This window comes from Epinephelus fuscoguttatus, linkage group LG6 (assembly GCF_011397635.1).
Source record: "Epinephelus fuscoguttatus linkage group LG6, E.fuscoguttatus.final_Chr_v1".
Lineage (NCBI taxonomy): Eukaryota > Metazoa > Chordata > Actinopteri > Perciformes > Serranidae > Epinephelus > Epinephelus fuscoguttatus.
Window position 1 is genome coordinate 19949461 of NC_064757.1, and position 13953 is coordinate 19963413.

The window sequence follows — 13953 nt, forward strand, 5'->3', positions numbered from 1 at the left end:
CCTATGTCGTGGTTAAAGGATAACAACCATGAAATTGTCCTCATACAGCGGCTTGTATGATATCTGATGAAATAGCACCCCACGAATGACGTTACATATTTAACGTAAAGTTACATAGTTAATGTCAAGTTACTCAGGTTAGATTTAGGCAAGAATAGTTACTTAGGTTAAGTTAAGATGATGACATACCATAAAACTACTCAAGGTTCACTTGGTTTCACACGCTTCCGAACACTGGTCTCCAGGGGGGAAGTCCTATGTTGTTGCTGTCTTACACTAATTTTCAGTCTTCTACCACTACCTCTACCACCACTCTTCTACCTTCTTTACTCCTGTCAGCACATTGGTCACATGATTGCAGCCTTCCTGATTCTGCAGGTTACATGTGGATTGTGGAGAGGGACTTTTTGTAGGTAGACCTCTGAACAGTTTGTAAGAACAGCCTGAAATTACTTATATTACAGGCTCCATTTATTGATTCTTTGTCTTCTTTATTAAAATCCAGTGGCAACTTAATATTGATTGAATCTGCTTTTACTTCTGGAACCTCAGACGTGCCATCGTTGAGGACTTGGCTTCTTGGATTCTGGAGTTACTCTCTTATCCTGAAGCCTCCTTAAGGAATCTGATCCCGTTTGATTTGGCGATGGGAGCCTTTTGCGACTGCATGCCTTTGCTGACGTCGGCCCCAGTAGGATTCGAAACCCTGGACTTTCTGCATGGAAGACGAGTGCTGTAACGAGTGCACTAGGCCCCTGGCAACTTAAAATTGGCTAATCAATTGATAGTCAATCAATCAATGAGCCTGTCAGTGCTTATTTTTAATTGAAAGTTTCCATTTTTTACTGAGGTGAAGCCATGAATCTGTGGGCTTGTGCTTTAGATGGATTTTTCATAGAGTAAAGCATGTTGGTGAAGATTCTCAGTCATCCAGGCCATGGTAATCTTAAATGCTATATCGTAGGCAACTGGACTTGCTTGAGTTCTTGAAGATGCTTCACCTCTCATCCAACTTAGAACTGAAGAAGCCTCTTGGGTGAGAGGTGAAATGTCCAGTCCAGTACGATATAGCACTAAAGGTTTGAGTAAAGGATATGCAAAGTTTTTCCGGCAATGCTAATGCAAAGTCAAATCCATTGCATTACATAATGCATTCATGAAAACTCATCGGCTACCTGTTAAAGGTCACCTCTCTTGCTTTGATTCTTTTGTGCTCTAAAACAATACATGACTGTTTTCACATAGTCTCAGGGGGACTTGAGCATGGTATTATGTCACCAAGGCAAGATTGTATTTGACTGTCATCCACATCTCGATCAGATAATAAAACCTCAGCTAATACCTACTTGACCTTTTGGTGACTGGGAAACAAAACTACTGAGAAAACCCACATCCATAAATCGACTGATGATAATAACTGGAGGCTAAATTAGCTTGTTTTCTGAGAATCTTGGCTTTCATTGCTTTGGATACAGTTAGTTAGAATTCCCCTCGGCACTTTGTTAGTTTGTATTTGTTGGTTGCTTCTTTTCTTCTCTCTTTCCCTCTTTTTTTCCCCACCTTGTCTCAGTCTTTCGGGCTTGCTGTGTTGCATGTCCCAGCTGGCAGTGAGGGGGTTTTGTTAAGGCGAGTCTGCAGCAGCCGCGGATTTGGGTACTTTATGTACTGTACTCCAGCATGGCGTGAAGCTATGAAAACTAAATATGAATAGGCTGCAGATGTCTCTATTGTTTGACATTTTCACTGAAATAATAGCAGAATAAAGTGAGTCAGAAGGGTGTGTTGATTTTGTGAGCGATACACTTGAGGAGGAGGTAGATGTGAGAGTATCTGATACACAGTAATCAGATATGAGAAAGCGTTTTAAAAGGAAGACATGAGAAGTTGGACATTTTCTTATATTTAAATATTTAGTTAACCAAATGTGCTATAAGAATAACCATATTTGGCCACATGGCATCCTGGAGCAATGCCAAATGTATTTTAAGGTGGAGCAGGGGATTTGGATTGCAACACAGAACAGTGCTTCTATTGTAAATATGGAATAAAGCAACATGTTCGGGTCAAGGCGCTAAACCCTGAGGCGCTTTAGATCATTCACGTCTGTCATCGCGCCTTGACACACACTTGAGAACAAAGGATTTACTTTAAAGCCCAATTTCTGCTTCTGTCTCATTTCAGAGGAGGAGCTCTCATTACAAAGTGACATTACTTTTTCATAACCTTTATGAAAATAGCTGTCAAATAACTGCTAAAACTGTCGCCATATTTTGTAAGAAGTACAAGAATCCCGTCTTACTGTTCATGAATCACCTTACATTATTTTTTATATTATTATAAAAGTAAAATTTTCAAAACTAAAACAAAATCTAAATTCAGAATTCTACATATACACAATTACCAAAATTTATGATTAAATGATCCATCAGTCATCTGGGACAGACTCCAGCTGGGGACACTTGAGTACCCACTTCCACCTACTGCCTCTCACAGTCTGAACAACTCTTGAGTAGGAGAGAGACTGTATGAAGCAGTTCCAGAGAGCAGACAGTTTGTGCAGAGTTGAGCACTATTATATCAAGCCGGTAACTCTCAACCTGTCACATCACCTTGGGCTCCTTTTCCTCTTAGAGAGATTACATTCCTATACCCGTGGCGAGTTTTCATCGCCAAGGTCATTAATGCCACAAATCCTAAAAAGACTGTTGCATGCAACAACCCACTTGGACGTTATAATGAGATTTTCCCAGGAAAATATCTAGGGCATGGATCGGGGTGATTATGACACATTTGCCTAAATAGAGCAGTTTACTATTAAAGCCTTACTGTGAACCTACAGTAAATAGAAGAGTAAAATATGTAATGCTTGCTGATTTTGAGGTCATTAAACTTACAGCAAAACACACGTTAGTAGCTGCGACAGGGTAGGAAAAAGAGTTAGAAGAACAATGAAGACAAAGTGAGGGACTGAGAGGAGGGTTGGGACTTTTTAAAATCTCAAACACTTGATTTACATATTAAAGGGACAGTTTACCTAAAAGACAAAAATACATATTCTCCTCTGGGGCTGTGCAGTACACCGGTTCATACCGAACCGCGGTATTTATTTTCGTTATGATATGAATTTTTCATATACTGCAATACTGGTGACTAGCCCAAACAAACAACTGAAATGTGCGCGGCGGCAAAGTGTTTCATTATATACATATTCGTTATATTTGCCACAGACGCTTCTTATCCAGGCCTATAGAACAGGTCTATACCTTGTCCATTTATTAAACAAAGTAAATAGTCTTATGTTATTTATATTATTTACATGACTGCATGTCATTTCTGTCTCTACATGGTTGCACTTTTACAATTCTCCTCTGCTCTCTGTATCGCGCACGACGAAGATTCACCCAGATGCGCACACAGACGCAGACACACACACACACACACACACACACACACACACAGGTGAGCACCCTAGAGCACGGCTCGGGCCGCATTTTCCTGACCGAAGCCGATCCGAGTCCCGGACAATTATAACCGAGCACTGCACTAATGGTGCGGTGCCTGTGTTGCATTCAGGTGTTGTCACGTAAATAACAAATTCCAGCACTTGAATAGGCCATAGCACAACACAGCAGCATGTCAAGTGGGCTGAACCCGAGCAAAATACCGTCAAATACCATGAAACCGATATAATTTAAAAAAAAAACCAAAACAACAACAACAACAAAAAAAACCAAAATGTGATATGAAAATTTTGTCATGTCGCCCAGCCCTGTTTTCCTCTTACCTGTGATGTTATGTAATAATCTGGATTGTTTTTATGTGGGTTGCCGAGTGTTGGAGATATTGGCTGTAGAGATGTCTGCCTTCTCTTGAATATATTTTGTATTTAATGGGAAAGGTTACAATCAGCATTCACTCACGGAACAAATGACCCAGCAGGAGTCACGGGTATTTTTTGGCTTGAGCTCTGATTGACTGTGATAGAAATATAACATCCAGGTCAACACACCAATTGCAGCCCCTTTGCAATGCAATGACACAATACTTAAACATTCGAAAGAGTTCCAACTTTCAAAATTAAGTCTGCACCAATTTTGAGAGACTGAGTAAGTAAGCAATATGAAAGAGTTGTTGCCACCATAACATTTTCACCCGCCTTCATGCAGCTTTCTACTGTATACTAACCTGTTTTCTGGCCTGTCTCTAACGTTTAAAGGCATACTTCTCTGCAGAGCCACATACACCCCTGTGCTCTTTTTTGGCACTGGGAAAGCAGTCTATCACCTATTTTTTAATGGGTTTTCCCTGCATGTAGTAATTTTAATGGAAAAGGGGTAAAGTTGTACTACTTAGCACTCAGCTTGTGGTGCTCAAAGTGCCGAAAAATCAATTTGGAAAACTCAAAAGCAATGTCTCTTTCCAAAAATCATCAAATAGTTACTGATGATAATCCACAGACTTTGCTGGGAGCAGTTTCATGTTTGAATTATCTTCTTTCTACCGTGCTACAATTGCCATCTGTATCTACTGCTAGCTCACCTAGCACCATTATGCTAGCTAATGTTACAGCCTAGCTGGGGAGGACAACAGTGTGTAAAGAAGAGGGAAAAGAACATAGAAAGAAAGGTGAGAGACTGAGAGGACGGTTGGGACTTTTTTAAAAATCTCAAACACCTATGATTTACATATTTAAAAAGATGATAAAAAATGAATCCATGTCCTTTGTTATGGAAAAGAATAAGAAAATAATTAGAGGCGATTTGTGTGAAGTATGCAGGGATCCATGTGTCCATCTGCTAGACTCAACTGCACAGAGCTGTCTAACTCTACATGTTTGATAATATCCATTTGCCCTACCTTTGGATGAACTCCCATGCAGTTCTGTGAGCACATTTATGTTGAGTATGGGTGATGCCGTCGCTAACCCTGGCAATTTTTGTCCGTCCTTTACTTAATGACAGTACACGAGGATGCAGGGTCGGTGTCAGTAATGGGCAAACATTCTCTGCCATTGAGAGCTTTTGCTGCAGATTGCGGTTCTGTCTGTTTCCGTGATTTTCCCAGCATCCCTGGCAGCACTGTGGACTGCTTGTCTGGTCTGTGTGTGTGCAGTTGGCAGTGACAGCTAGAGTGATATGGATTATACCCTGCACTGACATGTATTATAGGGCACATTGAATGCTCTGTTCAGTGTCAGTGTCAGCGTTGTCACTCAGATAAAGCTGTGGTTTCCTGTTGGAGGCTGACAGACCTGGCCCTCCATCAACAAGCCTGGACTTACATGGAAATTATTTTGAGGTCTTGGCCACATAAAAAATGCCTGTATACATGCATGAGTTCAGCCCACGTTTAACACCTATCCGTCCCATAGAAATAGCAGCAGAGGAACACTTTGTTTTGGTTCTGTGGTTTTTGAATGTGATCCGTCAGTAGTCTTATTTTTCACATCTCTTAATCTCCCTTGAGCTTCACTTCTTGGCATTGAGTAACCGTCGCATGCTAAGTGAGAGACTGTTTTTTTTTTTTTTTTACCTATTTTTTGCACAAACACATGCTTTCACATCCTCTTTTTCAAAATCTCCCTATCTCACCCCTATTTTTCATTTTTCCCATCCCCCCTCTGCCATCTATAACCATCCAAACCAATGCATTCCTGTCCTCGCACTAAAGCCAGGGAGTATTTTCATTCTCTCACAATCCTTAAAACTGAAGCAGTTGCACAACTGTTTGGCTCCAAGTTTGCATAACTCCAAGTCAGACCAAGAGAAAACCACCAGAGGGACTGTGTGTACTTCTGTATGGATTTCTAGCCTTTGTGTGTGGTTGTGTGTGTGTCCACAGTACAGTATGTAAGGGTGGATTAAATTCACATCTGTCTCACTTTACGTGCCATGTCTTGCAGGAAGCACACGTGTTCATTAGCGCAGAGAAGGTGGAGGACGTGACAGAGGAGAAGATAAGGGCAGAGCTCGGCAAGGCCCAGGTCAACACTCCCGCACAGTGGGTGAGAAGGAGCTCCAGGTCTGCGGACAAGGAGGAATTAGTGGTGGGTGTCCTGCAATACTTCATGTGCCCATCAGATGGAGACAGAGACTTTCGTATACACATTGTGACACAATTTAATGTAGAAGCTTACTTCCTCTGTGACTTAAGTGTTTTACTTTTGCATCTGTATGCCTTATTTGGAAGTGTAAGAACTTGTGGCACTACATTAACTATTCCTTTGTTCTTATAGGGTACAAATTACAGAAAAACAAATGCTGCTATGGAGATGAGACGGATAAACAGAGACTCATTCTGGGCACGTGCTGAGGTACACCAAAGTAGCTTGAATTAGCCGCATTTGAGTGGCTGAAATATAGTTCAGCTGGATGTTTACTGTCATTTAAAGTTGGAAAGCTTTTAAAGAAATTAAAATTAAATTATTTTCCCATTGTTTTTCGCTGTGTGTGACAGCGTGAAGAGGAAGAGAGGAAAGAGGAGGAGAGGAGGCGAGCAGCAGAGGAGCGACGCCGCCTTGAGAGAGAAAGAGTTTTAAAGGAGCGGAGGGATGCAGAAGAGAGAGACAGAAAGATGGAGGAGAAGCTACAGATGATTGAGGAGCAGAGGTAGGAACAAAGTCTGCTTCCTGTCAACGGCGCCCTCTAGTGGCTGTATTTTTTACAGCATGGAAGAACAAAGTATATTCATGTACACAATAAATGCACTATAATTTTGGATAATATTTTTTGGAAACAGCAATAAGTGGTGCTATTTTATTTGTTTTTCTGTCTGGTAGGAGAAAACAGGCAGAGCAGGAAGAAGAGATGCGCAGACAGGAGAAATTCAAATGGGTGAGTGACAAGATGTGTACGTATTACTGGAATTTCACAGTGTCTGCTTGTAAAATGGTGCAAAGTCAGTTTGGCAAAAGTGGTCGAGCCATGATTTCACGGGCAGAACGGACACCTGCTCTGCTGGCGTCTGGCTTTGCAGCTTGGTAAGACTGACCTGAACTCAACGACCCCTGTGCAAGAACTGAAACGACCTTTGGCTGGGTGAGGTCTGATTATAAAACTGTAACTGTCATTGAAGACATTAAAACTGACCCTTTTATCTGTGTAAAGGCCATTGCTGTCTGCCACATCTGCTGATGTGCACAGATTCAGATTTACTGCTTCATGAACAAACAGTAGACTGACTGTACCCACTGCTGGTCATTTAGCTTACAATGACATATTTAAGGGACTCGACAATAAGAACGTTATAATTTAAACATAAAGCTAAATAAATTAACTCGTCACTGAATCATTGTCACACACTCTGAACGCTTTCTACACATATAAATCACTTAACATGACAGACTTGTTGACAGTCGATAATCAATAATGCAGAACTTTAAATGCACTCCAAGGTTGTGGCTTAGTTGCCACTAAAGCACCGCCTCCTCTCACTTGTTGTCTCCTCTCAATGTAATTTGATTTAATGGAGCTCTCGTGCCATCAGAAACATATGTTTGCCAAAGCAGACTTAAAATAAAAACCAAAAATGTATGTGCAACAAGTAAGGTTTACTGGAATGAAGAAATATTTTTTGTTTTTTACTTGCACTCTATTGCATTTTGAATGTGTGATCATGGGCACTATCGCTAGAAGAATATTGTTTTCATTAATATAAAAAATGTTTTAATTATTGTTCATATTTATAACATTCATTCTGCGACTAACCAAGAAAATCTGTCATCATGTCATAGCTGTAATACATTTATATATTAATAACAAAAATAAATTGTGTGCTCTCAAATGTCACTTTTTCCCTGTGGTATTAAAAAAGAGATAATGAAATATATATTTTTCAAAGTATTGTATCAAATTTAGAAATTCCACTATCATGGCAACACTAGTTTGAAGGAGGCGTTCCTCACAGGGTTACAAATTCACCTCCAGCCTTGGTTACGAGTGCAGACTGCATACAGTACATTTCTATCTATTAGAGTTATGTCTAAAGGTGGTTATACTTGTGTGTATTGAGAGGTTTGCAGATGTCAGAGATAAGTACTTGCAAGGTGTTGCTTCATTTGCCATGTTCAGAGTGGGCACTGATCGCTGTATCATTAATTAGGGGACTGAATGTCAAAACACTCTTTGAGTTTTCACAAGTTTCATAAGTCTTGAGTGTTGTGTCATCTACTTTTTTCAAATACTTCTATTTTAAATGAAGAGATTAAAAGTGTTAAAATGTGTGTGTGTGTGTGTGAATATGCAAATGTTTTTGCACTGACAGGAACAGCAGCAGAGGGAGCATATGGAAGATATGAGGGCTCGTCTTAGAAGGAGTGAGTCCATAGAGAAAGCAGCAGTAAGTGGATCTTCGACTACTATAAATCAATACAGCTAACATTACTTAATTTTGTTTTGAATCGGCGTTTCAGCTCTGTTTAATCATTTCAATTTCCTTCCTATACTGTGCATAACTTGACCTGCAGGAGGCAGCAGCATTAGTGTCGCAGCGCTCTATGAACCCTCGGGAGTTCTTCAGGCAGCTGTCGTCATCATCATCACAGAGTCCCACCAGTCCTGGATCCTCCCGCACTGGTAGGTACACTGTGTGTGAGCTTGAACACAGGGCAGTTCTAGACTAGGTCCAGACGAGTTTATTGAAATAGCCCTAGGATGCAGTCCATAAGTTTTAAGTTTTTGGGCATACAATGTGTATTCTTTCTCAGGGTTAAGTTTCATTTCAATATTGTAGGGAACATGTACTGTATCAAGTGGGGAATCTGGGGGTCCTCCCACAGGAAATTTTGAGCATCAAACACTTTGTTTCTTGCATTCTGGTGAAGTTTTATGCACCAATTTATGGTGGAAATGTCTTTTATGTATTGCTTTTAAATATTTATTCTCCTTTTGATCATTTTTTCTTGTTTAATGTTTTCCCTGCTGAGGCATTGTTTAGTTTTGGGGTCCTCCTTTGTCTTTTGATTGGGGAAGTAACCTCTTTTAACGTGCATGTGATTTCTGCTCATGTTCAAAACTTTTTTGTAATATTCCAAAATAAATTTAATACAAATGCAAATATGATGAACTGCAATTGAACGAGAATAAAGTCATAATTTTGTAAGAAAAAAAAACTGCTTGCCCGAAAGACTGCTGTGCATCATCATGTTCTTGCTCTGCTGGTCACAAACTGTTCTCTTCCACTCCAGGCAAACCCTTCAGACGATACCAGCGCAGCCTGACAGACACAGCCTTCATCTTCTCTAAACCAGAGGGGAGCACATCATCATCCCCTTACAGTTCACCCCTGGTCTCCCCCTTCTCCCGGGCTCCTCCCTCCCCCATCTACCGTGCCACGTCTCCCCCCACGAGCCCCGATTTCCGCCCCGTCACCTCTCCACAAAGGCCCAGAGCCCCCATGTCGCCGCCTACATCACCTCCTCGCCCTGCCCCTCCAGTGTCAGCCCTGCCCAGCGTCCCACAAACGAAAAACGAAGTTCAGGCTGTTGTTGAGCCCAAACCCCCGTCACCTACGGAACCCTCTGCACCTCCGGCCTCCCCGACTCTCTTGGCTTCCTTGTCCCCCGTTTCAGTAAAAGACAACCCCTCTCAGTCACAACCAGGGGCCCTGCCTGCCTCGCCCCCAAATACCCCGACCGAGCCAGAGCACTCATCTTTCTGCTTCGAGCCTGGTGTAGCTCCACAGGCTCCAACAGCTCCTCTTCCAGAGATACCACAGCCAAACACAGGTAGGGTGCAACAAAGAATTATACTGAGATCTAACAGTACAATTTTATTATATTTCTACTTTTTTAAGGTAATCTACTGAGAAGGTCTCATTACCGCAAAAACAACACAATCATGGTGATGGTGCAGTGAAGAAGAGCATAATACGTTGTTTATTACTTTGCCAAAGACATTAATCATCTGACATTAAGTAGTGGTTGTTAAACTTTTTATTACAGGCTAAAGTGACTTAGATGCTTTTGCCAAAAACTACTCCGCACACTCCAGACTGTGTAAAGCAGGCCAGCGACTATGAATCAGTGGCCTGTTATACAGAAATGACAGAGCACAGAATATTTTTACAGTCCAGTCACAATTAAATATTCCTTAAGTAACCACATACACTTTTAGTCGTGCCAAGCTCAACTGTAACGTGCACCCAGAGAACCCGACTTTTGCATTCTTCATGGTTTTTCTACCCCACACACACACACACACACACACACAGGCTCTTTTACAACATGTAAGCTTATCAAAATCACAGTGGTGTTTTTAATGATATAATTTTTCAATCAACAGACCTCAACACAGCTGCTTATGTGCACACTGAGCTGGTCTCAGACACTGGCTACAAAGTACAGGCTGTACTGGTGGAGGAGGACGAAGAAGAAGAGGATGAGGTGGAGCCCGAGGGAGATAAGGCTGAAACACAACCACAGCCTTGCGCTGTTACCACAGAGCCAGTCCAGGCTGAGGCAGAGGAGCAAGAGGAAGAGGAGGAGGAAAAGAAGGAGGAGAAGGAAGTAGACAAGGAGGACGAGGAAGAAGGATTAAAACAGGAAGAAGCTGAGCCTGCACCAGTGGAGGAGCCAGCTGAGGTGGTGCAGGAGGAAGAGGAGGCAAGGGAAGATGGAGAGGAGAATGACCAATCAGAAGACATTCAGGCCCCATCTGAGCCTGCTGAGCTATCAAAGGAAGAGCCAACAGCAGCAGTCACTGGTAACAGTCTTCTTCTTGTATCCTGTTATTTTGACTTGATTGACATTTGTACAATGTTTTGTTTCACTGTCACACACCATTTCATTTTAAATCTTTCCAAAAATTAATATGACATTTCATGATATGTTGCATGGTGACAAAAGACTATCATTATTTCAGATGCTGAACCAATTTGTCAAGTAATCAAACACGAGACTGTCGTCCTGTCAGCCAATGGGATCACCAACGGAGAGGACACGCAGGAACAGAACGGCATAGGTTTGGCAACAAATCAGTATTATTGAGTGATGATACATTACTAAATTAATTCCCTGTGTTGGTTGGACTTTAATGAATGCTTTTCACACTGGTCTTCTTCAGAGCGATCTTTGAGTCCATCTGACACAGAGCTCAGCACACCGGAGCTGGTCAGGTGCTACGATCATCATGTCACAGCAGAGGAGGATGACGTCATTGAGGACAAAGAGCAGGAGATCTCAGAAAATGGACAAGAGGTTGGCCTGCTGTTTCTACCAATGCATGTTGAACTTGAATTGTGGCCCTATAAAAAGGCTGTCAGTCAAAAAAATGGAAATGTTAGTAATTAAATCTGCTCTTAAAGAACCTATATACAAAATTCAGAGCATCTAATTCGTAGTCTTAACCAGGATTGTCTGCCCACGGCTCTCAAAATGGAGGTGGCTAAGCTGGGCGGCTATAAGCTAACAGTGCTAACAGCATGAAAAGTGCTAACAATAGCAACAGTGCTAAGAGAAAGGCATTACACTTCCGCAATGTTGCCGTTATCAGTAATAATGATTGGCTAGCCAGTGGGATACACACACATTGATTCACATGCATTAACATGCACATGTGACTGCACTATCTACCACAACAAAAAACAGAGAGGCTCAGATTGCAACACACACAGAGGTAGCATGACTTTCTCTGCTCAGGATGCCGTTACGCCACCATATCTTTACATAGCAAATAGTGGTTTGTTGCAGTGTAGTACGCAAAAACTAATAAAACTGTTCATAAACATGTTGTTTAATTTTTAATTACGTCTCAATAATTTCCTAAATCAGCTGGGTACTTTAATTTTCAACAAATGTTGCTCAAACAGGAGTACACAGTGCATTTGCTGGGAACTATTTTCAGCAGTGGATTAATACACATTCGGTTTAGTAATTAGTATTTACAGCAGCAGGACAGTGTATGTGTGACTGAGAATAAATTACAGGCAGACTACAGGTGTTGCTTGTGTTTTTATCAATAAATGTTCTCTGCACAGAGAAATAATTATATAAAGGAGGCTTTGTTTACACAGGTAATACATTTTTTATGGGCTTTGTTGACAACATGAGGAAATATATATATAAAAAAAAACACACCTTATCTTTTAAAAATAAAGTTCATATGAAGAAAGTTTCCATGAAAGTGATTTCATTTTCCTTTATCCTGTCTTGTTAGTTTTAGCTAAACAAGACATGTATTTCATGATTACAGCCTTTCTCTGACTGCATTTTCCCCTCCACTTCAGGTTTTAGCCGAGCGACAAATGTGTGTCCGAGCTCTGTATGACTACCAAGCAGGTAAGCTGCCATTTAGAGGATAATCGCCACGCATGTGCACACAAAGTGCCTCCACTTACAGTAATTACACCATGATTAGTGGGTCTTCACCATGTTATCTTGGCGTGTTCCCACAGAGGACGAATCTGAGATCTCCTTTGAACCTGGTGACATCATCAAGGACGTGGAAACGGTGGACAAAGCCTGGTGGAGGGGATGGAGCAAAGATGGCCGTCAAGGCTTGTTCCCTGCCAATTATGTGGAGACCATATAGGCAGGCAGAGACACACGAGCACACACACATATACACACACACTCAGGGACGCCATCTCCCCTCACATTTGTGCATGTTTTTACCTTAATCCTCCCACTGAAACTTTGTACTCTCTATTTTGTTGGAAGGATAAAGAAAGATGTGACTCCCTGTTTTGTATAAAGCGTAAAGAAACGTGTGACTCTCTATTTTTGATGTTCTTTGAGCAAAACAAAATATTCTCACAAGTATGCAGAAATTACCCAGCCTCATTTTCTTGGATAAAATAGCAGGGACCTTTTTTCCTGGACCAAAATAACTTATTTCCTTTTGAGATACAGCAGGAATGTTGGTGGGAGGGATCAGATCACGGTGACAAAGGATCACAAACTTGCTTTTCTTGTGAGAATACACAAACAGATTTTTATAGTGTATTGTTGTCTTTTTGATCCACACATATAACAAGCATTCCATTCTGCTCACCATTTGCTTTGTGTGTTACATTGCTAAAAAAAAATAATTTTTACTGCTCTTGACTGGTATATATAATCAAGACACATGTATCCGACATCGTCTTATAATCATCTTCCTGTATTTCCTGAGTTATTTTGTAGCACTGTTTTGTTACTGACAGTCTCACAGCACACTCTAATTACCAGAACAGTAGCAAAACAAAAGATAAACAAGCAGAGGAAAAAGGCACTGTACTGACACCTGTGTTTCTCCATCACTCCTTAAGATGGGCCGTATATTTTGTTCATATGGCGATGTCCTTCCATACATTTTGTGATTATGCCTCTTCTTAATTTTTCCTAGATTTTAAGAAATTAAAGCATTCTGATGATATGAAAAGAATCTTACTATTTTAATCCTCTGTAATATCTTAATACTCTACACTGTATATAAGAATGTATAAAAACACATCAAAGATCTTTTCTTTTTCTATGCTTGTATGTTTGTATGCTGTATGCTTGTTTGATGGTATGTATATGTTCTTTGTATTTACTCCAAACTTACAAATATATAGCTTTTACAAACTGCTTTGAAATGCTTGTCTCCTGGTTTATTCTTCACCTTTATGGGTTTCAACAACCAAGCAGCAACTGTAACAATATTATCATTATGGTTTTCTATATTCTTTCAAATATTAATATATAGTGTCCCTAATATTTTGCCATGCTAATGGTAGTAGTCTTGTGCTTATTTTTAATCTCCAGTTTTATTCCTACATATTTGTTTTTGTTGAGAAGAGATCGAACATTACTAGTTACCCTGTTAAAAATGTAACAAGTAATATTTCAATTTCGTTTTTATTCATAAAGCACAATATCACGAATCCCAATTTGCTTCAGAGGGCTTTACACCATACGACTTCCCTCTGTCCTTGGACCCTCACAGCTGACAAGGAAAAACTCCCCCCAAAAAAACTTTAACAGGAAAAAAAATT

General features: G+C 40.7%; 1 protein-coding gene across 1 annotated transcript in view; it reads left to right on the plus strand.

Annotated features, from left to right (window-relative positions):
* The window catches only part of si:dkey-40c11.2 (drebrin-like protein A), a 35493-nt gene extending 21939 nt beyond the window's left edge, over positions 1 to 13554 (plus strand). Inside the window, exons 5-16 of the mRNA XM_049578375.1 lie at positions 5903 to 6046; positions 6236 to 6313; positions 6457 to 6608; positions 6779 to 6833; positions 8263 to 8337; positions 8465 to 8573; positions 9185 to 9724; positions 10281 to 10700; positions 10860 to 10958; positions 11061 to 11194; positions 12223 to 12274; positions 12391 to 13554. Coding sequence (XP_049434332.1) covers positions 5903 to 6046; positions 6236 to 6313; positions 6457 to 6608; positions 6779 to 6833; positions 8263 to 8337; positions 8465 to 8573; positions 9185 to 9724; positions 10281 to 10700; positions 10860 to 10958; positions 11061 to 11194; positions 12223 to 12274; positions 12391 to 12527 — 1995 coding nt within the window. The 3' untranslated portion in view covers positions 12528 to 13554. The remainder of the gene's footprint in view (positions 1 to 5902; positions 6047 to 6235; positions 6314 to 6456; positions 6609 to 6778; positions 6834 to 8262; positions 8338 to 8464; positions 8574 to 9184; positions 9725 to 10280; positions 10701 to 10859; positions 10959 to 11060; positions 11195 to 12222; positions 12275 to 12390) is intronic.
* Positions 13555 to 13953: the final 399 nt, after the last annotated feature.